This window comes from Strigops habroptila, chromosome 3 (genome assembly GCF_004027225.2).
Source record: "Strigops habroptila isolate Jane chromosome 3, bStrHab1.2.pri, whole genome shotgun sequence".
NCBI classification, from domain to species: Eukaryota; Metazoa; Chordata; class Aves; order Psittaciformes; family Psittacidae; genus Strigops; species Strigops habroptila.
The window spans coordinates 69,627,612-69,639,652 of NC_044279.2; the positions used below are offsets into that span (position 1 = coordinate 69,627,612).

At 43.6% G+C, this 12,041-nt stretch overlaps 1 protein-coding gene across 4 annotated transcripts; it reads left to right on the top strand.

Annotated features, from left to right (window-relative positions):
• The first annotated feature begins 6,633 nt into the window (after window positions 1-6,633).
• MRPS33 (mitochondrial ribosomal protein S33) lies at window positions 6,634-11,608 on the top strand. Of its 4 annotated transcripts, none has more exons than XM_030480030.1 (3): window positions 6,634-6,724; window positions 9,240-9,495; window positions 11,259-11,608. In XM_030480030.1, exons 2-3 carry the CDS (start codon window positions 9,281-9,283, stop codon window positions 11,362-11,364), a joined length of 321 nt encoding a protein of 106 aa, XP_030335890.1. In that variant the 5' UTR covers window positions 6,634-6,724; window positions 9,240-9,280; the 3' UTR covers window positions 11,365-11,608. The 4 variants fall into 4 exon arrangements, with proteins under 4 accessions (XP_030335890.1, XP_030335893.1, XP_030335891.1 ...); XM_030480033.1 differs by lacking the exon at window positions 6,634-6,724 and adding an exon at window positions 6,830-6,905; XM_030480031.1 differs by lacking the exon at window positions 6,634-6,724 and adding an exon at window positions 6,966-7,816.
• Window positions 11,609-12,041: the final 433 nt, after the last annotated feature.

A 12,041-nucleotide genomic window follows, 5' to 3' on the forward strand; every position in this document is an offset into this window, starting at 1 on the left:
TAATATCCATGCAGGCTGAAGAAACTGAGGCTGGAAAATGCATACAAGATTGACCATGTTTTTCTAGGCAGGCAGATTCCGAAGGAAAGAGCAATGCTTGTTGCTAGTGCTGTACAAGGTTGCTGCATGTACCCTTGGGACACCTTGACATAATAAACAACAGCTTTAAGTCACCCACTGGGACTGGAATGATGAACTCCAGATTAAAACAAAAAAAATTGTTTCCATGGCTCTCTCTCCAAAAGACTGTAGAAGAAGGAAACGCTGATCACTGATGTTTAGGTCTACAAAGAGTGCTACTGAGATGACTGGGTACCTGGGAGTCCAGCCAGATTTGCAAAAAATAAAGCTGACTTGCAAAAATAGAGGCAGTCAGAGAGTGGGTATCTAGAGTGCTCCCAAAGACCTAGTGATAAGCATTGGTCGAGAAACTCTAAGATAAGAAGGGACATTCAAGCTTAACTTGACCTGGTGGTGTGCGCTCCCAGCCCAGAAAGCCAACCATATCCTGGGCTGTATCAAAAGGAGCGTGACCAGCAAGTCGAAGGAGGTGATCCTGCCCCTCTACTCCGCTCTTGTGAGACCGCACCTGCAGTCCCGCATCCAGCTCTGGGGCCCCCAACACAAGAGGGATGTGGAGCTGCTTGAGTGAGTCCAGAGGAGGCCACGAAGATGCTCAGAGGGCTGGAGCACCTCTCCTATGGAGACAGGCTGAGAGCTGGGCTTGTTCAGCCTGGAGAAGAGAAGGCTCCGGGGAGACCTTAGAGCAGCATCTAAAGGGGGCCTACAAGGAAGCTGGAGAGGGACTTTTTATAACAGCAAGTACTTCTAGGACAAGGACAACTGGGTCAATTTAGATTAGACATTAGGAAGAAATTCTTCCCTGTGAGGGTGGTGAGACACTGGCACAGGGTGTCAGAAGAAGAAGAGAAGCTGTGGCTGCCCCATCCCTGGCAGTGTTCAAGGCCAGGTTGGATGGGGCTTGGAGCAACCTGGTCTAGTGGAAGGTGTCCCTGTCTGTGGCAGGGGATTGGAACTGGATGATCTTTAAAGTCCCTTCCAACCCAAACCATTCTATGATTCCATGATGCAAACCAAAAAAACATGGAGAGAAATTTCCATTGGAATGACCGTTGAGGTCAACAGGGATATACAATACCAAAATCTGCTGGAACTCAGCGGAGCCAATAGCTCACAAACCCAAGAGGTCTAGATCCAATACAGGATCTTGACAAGAGTTCAGCATGCAGAAACAGAAATGTGAACTCAAGCAGACTCAACCAATCTCCTCGGATTTTCTGTTTAAGAGATTGATGTCTTCCTGAAAATTTTATTGCTGGAGCATTTTTATTCACTCTTCATTTTTACACTTGGTCAAACAGAGCTAGAGATGGACAGCTGTTCTGACCCTTTTTGAAAACCTTAGCAGATGTCCTTTCAGATCAGTTCTGCAAGGAATGATGGAAGAGAAACTGTAAGAGCTTTTATCAGCAGTGAGCTAGATGTCTCCGTTATTTCTTCTCTTTTCAGCTGATTCCATCATTTTCATATTTTTCCTTTTTTTCCTCCCCCCTGCAATACTTAGCTCCAGCCAAGAAAGATGTGTCTGTTAGTGTTGCTTTTAAAAGTTTTATGTGCATGTTGTTGGTAAAATAACAAGAATATTTTACTTCCGCAGCTTGTTTTTCTCTAGGGGAAGCTGAAGCATTTTCTAAGAATCAATTATCCTTCACAACCCATTTCTGAAGCAGCCATTATTATCCCCAGTTTGCAGAGGGATGAAATGGCAGATAGGTTAATTAACTCGCTTAAGGTCATCCAGTGAGTTAGGAATGGAGCTATGAAACCCCAAGATTCAACGATTCTCATTCCCAGTCTCTTGATCTAACCACTAAGAAATATTCCTCCTCTTCAGTCCTAAGTTCTTCATTTACATCTATCACTGATCATTTATTCTGACATATTGTTGAACTACAGTCAGTCTAAATGACAATGTAAATGTGTGGAGATCTACAGCATCCTCCCCTCAACTTGCCTGTTCAGCTTCATGCCAAACAGCTCGTCTTCCATTAAAAATGGACGTGCTACAGTTCTTCTGGAGAACTGTCAATATCATATCATCTTGACAGAGGGGAAGAGCACTTGCTCTCTTTCCCCAGGAGGCGAGAAGGCTGCCTCAACAGCCTGGCTGTTTGAGAAAGCAATAAACTCAACATGACAACTGGCCTTGAAAAATAATTTCTATTTATTTTTCTCTTATGCTGCATCTCCCTCCCAAGTGTTTCCAGTGTTAGATAGCTGGAGCGGCACTATATAAGTAGATTTCACTCTGTGGCATTCATTTGAAGAGTTATTTTAAAGTCAAAATAGCCTTCAAATGCCCACCCAGTCTATCAGTGTCTTAAAACATGACATTCTCCCCAGAGCAATTTGTATTGCTGGCCATCTCCATGGCTTAGCATGAATCGCTGCACAACAAAATACAATTGAAGTTCACCAATTAATCATGATCACATAAAAGAATAACAAATGTATTCTAAACACATATGCAGCCAATGCGGTTTTACCAAATGCTCAGAGGTCCTTCTACTTGACTCAGATGATTTCATTCCCTCATGTCAATATTTATAACAAGAAAATGTTAGAGATTGCCTTACAGCACGAGATGATAGTTCTAAGCATAAGCCTTAGGAGTGAAGTTGATTACTGTGTCATACAGGAACTAATCAAAGGCCTCACTTCCAAGATCAAATGAAACAAGTTCAGGCTCTTCCTTCCTTATAAATGTCAACAAACAAGCACCAATAAGCAAATTTGAACCTGATGATTTTTTTCTTTCTGGGTATACCTTTATCTTCTCAGGAGAGACTCACAGAGGCTCAAGTGTTGCATTTTGTCAAGAAACTGTCAACATTCAGTTATAACTAAAATACATACTCAATAGGAGTTAACCAGATAAGTAAATCCAGATCACTATTGATTGAATTAAGTAAGCCCAGATCAAACTACTGCCAACTACTTGTAAAAAGGATCTTCCTGTACTTTATCACAAGATCTCTTCCTCTTTTTTGCTACTCTGATGTGCTGCATGCATGTCTCTCCACTCCCTTGACTTTTCCTTCATAATAGTCCCTGTGTGGAGAATGCTCACGTTGTCTCCCAGCCCCATGTAAACTCACTCTCCTTTAACTCCTTTCTAGGGTTCCACCTTTTTCACTCACCCGTCTGCCACTGATTTTCCTCTAAATAATTGCTGATAAGTCCAAACACCTTGCTCTATTTACAACAAAAAAGCTCAGGAAGGTCTAACAAAACATCCACAGAACTCAGCTCACCACAATTCCGTTCCTGCCATCTGCCTCTGCTGCTTCCTTCCATTCCCTGTTATTATCATCCCTTAGCATGTCAAATGTAATGCGGACTGTGAAAACCTCAGAGTGGGGATGTTCATTTTATGTGTCCAAAAGACTCCATACACAATTAGTACCCTAAGTAAATAGTATTACATTGGTCTGATTAGACAGGTGGCTTTGCATGGCAATTTAGATACCATCAGCTTCAGGAACTGGAGGTCTAGCTCTTGTGCACCCCACCTCCGTAACCACCCCACCATTCTGCACTAGCATGAAGGTGGATAAGCTTCACAGGGATGAAGTGGAACATAAATGTCTTCCATTCCTGTCACCTCCCCGTGGTGATAACTAAAAAATTCGGCAAAGTAGTACCTTCTGTGACTGGAGGCACAGAAATAGCGAGCTTGGACAGCAGTTCAGCCATCATCCTGAAGGTAAGAGCTAGCAACTAAGACAGGAGCGCAGCCACCAGTATACTGCTGGTGGTAATTACTCCCAGGGATGCGTGTTACAGCACTCCAGGCAGCCAGGCTGGCCTGTCTAACCTGTTTTTATGATGCCCACCATCTCAGGCACAGTGATTTGGACAGTGTCCTCCATGCATGAAGCACATTCCCCAGTGAGCTTCAACACCCTGGCAGAACCTAGGGATGCACAGTCACTCGGATGGGGTGCACAAGGCCATTTATGGCTGCATGGACTGCAAAACAGACCATGCTCTGCCCCTGCAAATCTGCAGATGTGTTGTCACTTTGTTGACTGTTGCGACCTTGATATTCCTTCCTGAGTGTCTGTACACTGCCTTACTGGCAAGCACACTCACCCTGCTGAGTGCTTTCCAAGCAATTCTCCTCATAACCACAGTAATAAAAGTGATATAATAACAAAAAAATGCTCCTGTGAGTGCACGTTTTTATTTCATTGTTGACCTCAGATTTAATAATATTTGCATGTTATTGCAGGAGAAACAACTGACTTTAGCAGAAAAAAGGGCAGAAGAAATTCACTAACTGTTCACATGTATCTGCTTCCATCATGCCAAAAGAGCCATACTGGAGCCTGCAAAGTGTAGTCAATAACGCTGGTCTCTAAAGAGAAAATCTTTGTCTTATGACTCCTTCCTAGTGATCCAGATCTGTGTAACTAGGAATGAGAAAGTCAGTTTGCTACTGCTCTGATCAGGAAGAGCCATAGTTCTCACCTCAGCCTAATTCACTAAATGTCTCTGATCTGAAGCTCAGACGAATAACTTCAGACCATCAGACCCCAGGGTGATAATGTTGCAAAACCAGAAATGGAACCAGAACCATGCTACTGGGTCCATTTTTAGGTAAATCAATACTTAGAAGGAAACAAGAAGATGTTTTTCAGTGGTCTATCTGCCAAATTTCTGAGTGTGGGTAACATGCCAGAAGAAACGGATATTTTAATTGATGAGGAGAAATGAGGTCAAACAGAGGTAATTACTGAAACAGGCAGGGTGATTTACCAAATTGGAATATGGAAGTATGTTGCCACAATCCTTTTAAACAAATAAAGAAAATTGAGCATGTGAGAAGGTAACTGTACATATTTAACTACCATCATTATTTTAGAGATGCAGAGACAGTAACTTGTCCCAGTTAAACCCACTGAGGAAGGGCGGAATGGAGTGGAGATGGCTACAGAGCAGGACTACTTATTCGTCCAGTGCACAAAAAGTGTCCTCAGTTTGGAGCTGTATGAGGAAAATGCCCCAAATAGCCAGCAGCCATCTCTCTTAGATTTTCTAAAATGTATTTTCTATGAGAGAAGTTATTCCAGTCTATATGGAAAAAGTATTTAGGAACTCATAATTTTTAAAAAATTTAATCATAGGGCAAACCCGCGGTGGTTGCTTAAGAGCCAGCAATCACAGTTTGATTATAATGAGTGAAAAAGGACAGTCCCAGCTGGGGAAATATTCTCCTACACACACAGAGTTGCTTCAGAAAGACTATCTCCATCAAGATAGGAGAAATTATGAGAAAAATATGATTCAAAAACAGAGCTAGAAATGTAACTTCGAATTCTTATGATCTTACTCCATAGTCTAAAAGTCATGGTGATTGCTTAATTAACAAAATGGCCCATTTTGGCTGAAGGACAATTTTGGCTCAGCAGCAGGGTGACAGAAACACTCAGAAGTTAAAAGCGTGGCATAGAACAATATGGAAAGGCAAAAATATAGGAAAAAAATGTTCTGGAGTGTGCAAAAAATTAAGGCTACAGAAAATGCATGAGTGATGTAACAACAGACAGTAAAATGGGGAGTGCAATAATGCTGAGGTGTGTGAGCAGGTAGAGATGGTAGAATAGCACAGAACTGGCAGAAATGGTAAAAACTTTATTCTATGGTAAACAACACCTAAAAGAATAAATATTAAGCTCAACATGACACGGCAAAGCTCAATATAACCCAGTGGTGTGCACTTGCAGCCCACAAAGCCAGCCTTGGCTGCACCAGCAGCAGTGTGTCCAGCAGGTTGAGGGAGGTGATTCAAGGCCAGCTTGGATGGGGTTGGAGCAACCTGGTCTAGTGGAAGGTGTCCCTGCCCATGGCAGGGGGTTGGAACTGGATGAGCTTTAAGGTCCCTTCCAACCCAAACCATTCTGTGATTGCTTGATATGGAATGTTTTAAAATTAGGCTATCTAGAAAACTTTTGTGTGACAATCTATGAAGAACTGGCTGAAAATAACCCAAGAACGTTAATTTTTAATGAATCTTGGAATGAGGGAAATTACAGATCATTTTTATTTCAAAAAAGGCAAAGAGAGGTGACGGGGGTGGCTAGGCCACGAGGCTGATCCACCCAGGGCAAACATGGAAAAGGAGAGGGAAAATCACTCAAGGAAGGACTAAGGAATGTTACTTAATGCCAGTCAGCTCTTCTAGAAACACACCCAGCCAGCCAAACCCAACTTTTATTCTTTGATGACGTCACACATTTGGTTTATAAATGTAATCCCATAGTTGCCATTTACCCAGGTGTTTGCACAGTCTGGTTTAGCACCTCCTGGCACCGACTAAAAACCAGCATAAACCGAGCACCGGGAAGACTTGCATGAGGCAGGCTGGGCCGGCCTCACCCCTCAGGGTTTCCCGGTGCTCCCCGGGGCCCTCACCCCGGTCCGGGTTTGGGGTATGAGGGCAGTGACCACACGAGGCAGGACACCCCCGGCACAGCCACACTATGAGCGGGGAAGGTGGCGGCAGCCCCGACTCGACCGCCCCACGGGTTAACAGCCGCCCCGCCTCACCCTCCGCGACACCTCAGCGGGGAGGCAATTGCGCCTGCGCCGCTGCGGACGCCCTCACCGCCGCCTTCCGGGCTCGCCGCGCCGCCCGCGGGTCAGCGTCGGGCCGCCGGGGAGCGGGGAGGGCTGTGAGCGGCTGCCTGGGAGCGGAGGGGGTTGGACGGGCTCCGCGCTCCGAACCCCCCCGTTCGGCCCAGCCTGCGCCGCTTCCTGGGCGCTAGGGCTGCCGGCGGGTGGCACGGGCCTCTGTCACCGGGGAGCCGCCGCCGCCGCGGGTACCCTGCGGTGCGGGTGCAGCCCGCGGGGGGGTTTCCAGGCTTGCCCTCCCGAGGGGAGCCAGGCCGTGGAGCTGGATGGAGGCGGCGGGGTTCGCTGGAGGGCTGTGTGGGACCGTGCCTGGCCTGGTACCCCCCTGGCCGGGCGGTGGCGTGGGGCGGCCTGAGCTTCCCGGCGTGTTCTGGAGAAACCAAAAGTAGTTCTGGAAACAAAGAGTTTTCCTGGTGTATGATAAGTGAGAAGGAAGCAGTGTGAGGCAAGCCAGCAGATCGGGAAGGAAAAACCCAGCTTAGGATGATGGGAAAGCAAGGCTTTGGGTAGCAATAGGGAGTGGGGAGCAGGTGAAGAAGCAGCACTGTGTTTATTACCAGTAGGTGATCCTGAAAATATCGTTGCTGTAAGTGATAAGAACAGAAATGTTCTGGTATATTGTCACAGAATCAAAGGCTGCTCCAGAAGAATAGCTCTGGCACTTGGGAGTTTGTAGCCTTTGCCTTTCTTTCAAATGTTCTTAGCCTGGCAAGGGTTAAAGGAGGTCTCCAGCCTCAGCTTGGGCTATATAGATTCCTTTAGCGATTATGAAGTGAAGAGCAGATCCCTCAGCCCACTGGTTTGCATCGTTTAGGAGCTAAAGGTTTTTGACTTTAAGGCTGCAGTTGGAAGAGATTAAGCAAGCTTTGTGTTTGAGTCTGGTGATACTCTCAGAGTGATGATGTGATGAAGAGTTTTGGGGACAATTTGGTGTTTTATCTCTGAGTGTAGGAATTGGGACTGGCTGTTCTGAAATGGATGGTTTAGCAAGACTTACTGATCATTCCCCCATGTAATAGATGCTCAAGCTGAAGTGCTGCCTCTGCGATCGTTTAAGAGCTTCTATCTTCTCTCACTATTCCTGCTGCGTTAGCTTGAGGTCTGACACTTTGCTTTCCATTTTGGTATTCTTCCCATTATTCTCTTTGACTCAGATTACTTATGTTATTTTCATAACATATCTTATGCTTTATTCCCACCCCCCTACCCCCACCCCGTTTCATTTCTAGGGCTTTGCTAACAGGAGTAAATCAAAGTAGGAGGTTGTACATCCAGTGGGCAGATGTGTATAAGTGGGGTTATGAATACTCAAGACTTGTGTTATTAAACTACAGGCTCTTTGTGATCATGCTAAAACAGACTTAGCCCTGTCCTGCTGAGTAATCTTGTCCACACTCTTTAATTTTTTTTATGCTCATCTTCTGGAGTCAGATGTGCAATAGTTTTTAAAACAAGAATTTTAAACTTTTAATATCAGTGTAGTGCACTTGGAACAAATCCCATTTGATTTCTCTGGAGATTTGCGATTATCACTTATTCAAAAAGGCACAGTACAGGCAACATACAACTTCAAATACAGGATTATGGGACTCTTATTGTTGTCTTTATTACATCCTGTTCTGCAAAGAAAGAGTAAAGATGCGAAAAAGTGGAAAAATGGGGAGGGGTAGGAAAGCTGAGAGAAAACCCTTCTCCACACTCCTGTAAGAGAAAGCGGATGTTGTCTCTGGTGGCCTAACATCGATGGTTTTTGTCCTCAGAGTATTGTTGTTGCAGAGGTCTCTTTTAAGTGGGAGATGGCTGAAAGAGAATGGGAAGCTGCTGATGGGGGATTTACTTGGCAAAAAGAATAGCACAGGGAAATGATTTCTCTCTTCAAAAGATTAGATACTAGGAGAGACAGAAAAGAGAATGGAGACAAAGCTGATGGAAAAGATCAAGGCAAGGGAGTGGAGATGGGAAAGATCTATGTAATTGACACAGAGAAACATGATTTATTTTATTTTTGCAGTTAATAGGCTATTTTTGCTAAATAGACTGTAACAATGTTCATACAATGTTCCAAGAGTGAGACATTTTCATGAGGAAAAACTTTCAGGTTGCTCCCTCAATATGTTCAAGCGGTGTCTTACTTTGTGCTTGTGCAGAAGTCAGAGGCCTTGCAGTGAGCACCATTTTTGGCGGAGTTCTCGTTGTAATTGTTCCTGTGACTGGAGTTTAAAGGTAGCTTTAAGCAAGCTGAGTGGGATCTGCTAATAAGGTAACCATGGCGTAGGTACTTTTATAGTCCATATTACTGTTTGTAGTGTCCTAGCTAGGGTGGCAGTTGTACCTGAATTAGTGTAGACATTCTTTATATGCAGGATTATGTAGTCAGAATTAGACTGATTTCATGCAAGGAATGTAGGCTTCAGACATGTGATCTGTGTATGATGAGTTGGTTTTTTTTTGCCTCAATTCTGGAATAGCCTGCAATACTCAGCCATCTTAGAGTTGTGGCTCTTTTGTGTTCCCTTTTGCAGGAAGGTCCTCCTGTCTATGTGTGCCCACTCTTCCTTAGGAGATGTCCAATGTTTCCAGTTACGCCCTTCGAATGGCCCGGCTGAGTGCTCAGATATTCGGAGAAGTTGTCAGGCCTACTGACTCAAAATCTATGAAAGTAGTAAAGTTATTCAGTGAGCAGCCTCTGGCCAAGAGAAAGGAGGTCTATGACTGGTATCCTCCTCACAACACCTACTACGCCCTCATGAAGAAACTCCGTTACTTTGGCCTCTACAGGTAATCTCTGTGCTTATAAGGGTGGGAGCAGGGCTGGAGGTGAGAAAGGGGTGGGTGCAAGTTCTGTAACAGCGGGTTTCTTCCTCAAGGAAAAGAGAAACATAGAAAAAGTTTTAGTTCAAAATATATATGGAAATATGCACTTGATTGATGCACTGAGGGCAAGGAGAGTTAAATACGTGAGTACTGGCTACGTAACTTTCACCGTAAGTAGAACCTTTGGTGAGAAAGACTTCAGGTGTAGGTATGAGCAACCAGTGATATATGAAATAGTTCTTGCTTTGGCATTGTGGGGAAGGGAAGAAAGCTTTCTCATAGACAAGAAATGGGTCTGTAGTTCAGAATATGACACATAAATGACCTGCAAAGAGGTGGTGTTACCTTAATGCAGAAATTGCACTAAGACAGTCTTACCATATATTCCTCAATCATTCAACAGCTAATAAGTGAAATTTAGAAGAGAAGGGAAGTCTGTGTTAGGCTGGAGGGGCTTTTTAGCCTTTAAAATAAATTAAGTTCAGTTACACTCAAATGTGTTTTAAATAGCCTTGTTAATTCCAGCTTCATCCAAACCAGTTGTCTAATTTCTAAATGAATTTCCACAGTCTCAAGTAGAGAAAAACTGCACTGCTAAAAAACATCAGCATGAGTCAAATGCACTTCTTTGACTTCAGTCAGGTAACCCTAAAGAAATCCCTTAAAAATGAGGCTACTAACCTTGTAAAGTCAAAACAGATTAATTCCTATTGATAGTGTCACTAGCCATCAGGGATTGCATCCAGGATGCTCTTGGTTTAGGTGGGCATGCAAACACTTTCTAGAGTAGCTGTTGACACACAAAGCGTCAAGGACATGCTAATTTTCTTAACTCTTCTCCCTCCTCTCCTAATCTAGGAGAGGTTCCTTCTAGATCTAGAGAAGTTCCTTCTCTAGCTGTTTTGTTTACAGAGAGCTTGTAGAGGATCTGGTTTGCTGGTCAGAAATATGTAATGAAGAGTTACAGACTAATAGGGCCTGATGCTAACTCTCAAGCTTTTTGTTTCCTTTTTAGAAGAGTTGTGTTTAAAAATAGCAGCACAGCAGTCTTAGGCCACTAAGATGCAGTTGTGACTTGTGAAAAATACCTTCCCACTGAAAAATACAGGGACAGAGATTAAATAGTTCAGTAGAACATTATTGAGGATTCATTATCTCCCCCAGCCCCTTTATCCTCCTTCCTATTTTATTCTCCTATTAAGATTGTACCAGTAGCTGATGCTTTCTTCATAACTCATTCTTGAAGTCACCTGAGAGCAGTGTCATGTATTGTAATTACTGCTCAGCATGCCCGTTTTCTTAGAAGCTAATGACCCGAACGTAGTAGCTAGCACAGAAACACAATGTGCTATTACTAGACTGCTGAGCTAGATGAAAAGGGAGAAGTTCTCATTCTTGGCTCTTGCTGATTTTTATATTTACTGCTCATTTAAAGACAGTGGATCAACAAATGCAATGGAAATAATAATATATGCATACACCATTTGTTGCTAAAAAAGGGCAACCTTGTTAGTTGTGAAAGTACCAGAAGACATCTTTTATGTTATTCAGTGCAAAATTACTGCTAGCAGTAACACTGAGTACATTGCAGGGAATTTCAGTATGGACTTCACTGTTAAAAAAGCTTTGAGTTTTTGTTTTTCGCTATCATACTGTTCAAAGAACCTTTCACATCTGGGTATGTCAAGAAATAGAGTAAACTTCTGTTGCTTTCCTCCCCTATCTAGGGATGAGCATCAGGACTTTAAGGAGGAGATGAGGAGATTGAAAAAGCTCCGTGGGAAGGAAAAACCAAAGAAGGGAGAAGGAAAGAGAGCTCTCAAGAAGAAATAATGCCACTGGGACAATACAGTGAATTACTCTGTAAATGCTGGAGAACAGAGGGCTTGGCATAAGAGCCGCATGTGGGACAAGAGAAACAAACTGTGAAATACTGGAGTCCACCTCAGGAGTACACTTGGGTCTTTGGATTTATAGGTTTTGAATTTCTGTAGTTTAAATATACTGTATATGGTAACATGTTGGTTTGTCAGAGCCCTCTCTTACTCAAGTATTAAAAACAATAATAAAAAGATAAGTGCTCAGTGTTTTTCTTGCCAACACCTGTAGCTATTTCAGTTTTTCTGGATCTGGAAAATTTGCTTTTCATTGTCTGTTTTACTTTCTTGGATTAATATCAACACTGTTTTGCATGTGGCCACAAAAAAATAAGGTTTCCTGCTTCTATTTCTGCTCGTCATCTTGCTTTTTATAATGAGTTTCACTTCAGGTTGCTTTAGTGTTCATTGTTTTAGGGTTTTTTTTAAATTGCTGGTGGTGGTAGGGGAGAAGCTGCTGCCGGAGCATTCACACACTATTAAAGACACCACCTGAGAGTTAAACCTGCTAGAACTGGAGTCCCTTTCAGTGAGCTGGTGGATGCTGCCCCTTTTGACTCTTAGCTCACACACACACTCTCACTCTAAGGTGCCCTTCCTCCTCCTCTCCTTAAGGCTGGGCCTCAGGTTTCC

Bases quoted from the DNA above. Each gene is read 5' to 3' on its own strand.
- MRPS33 (XM_030480030.1), top strand. From the start codon at position 9,281: ATGTCCAATGTTTCCAGTTACGCCCTTCGAATGGCCCGGCTGAGTGCT. The intron at 9,496-11,258 runs GTAATCTCTGTG...TCCCCTATCTAG, and splicing joins CGTTACTTTGGCCTCTACAG to GGATGAGCATCAGGACTTTA.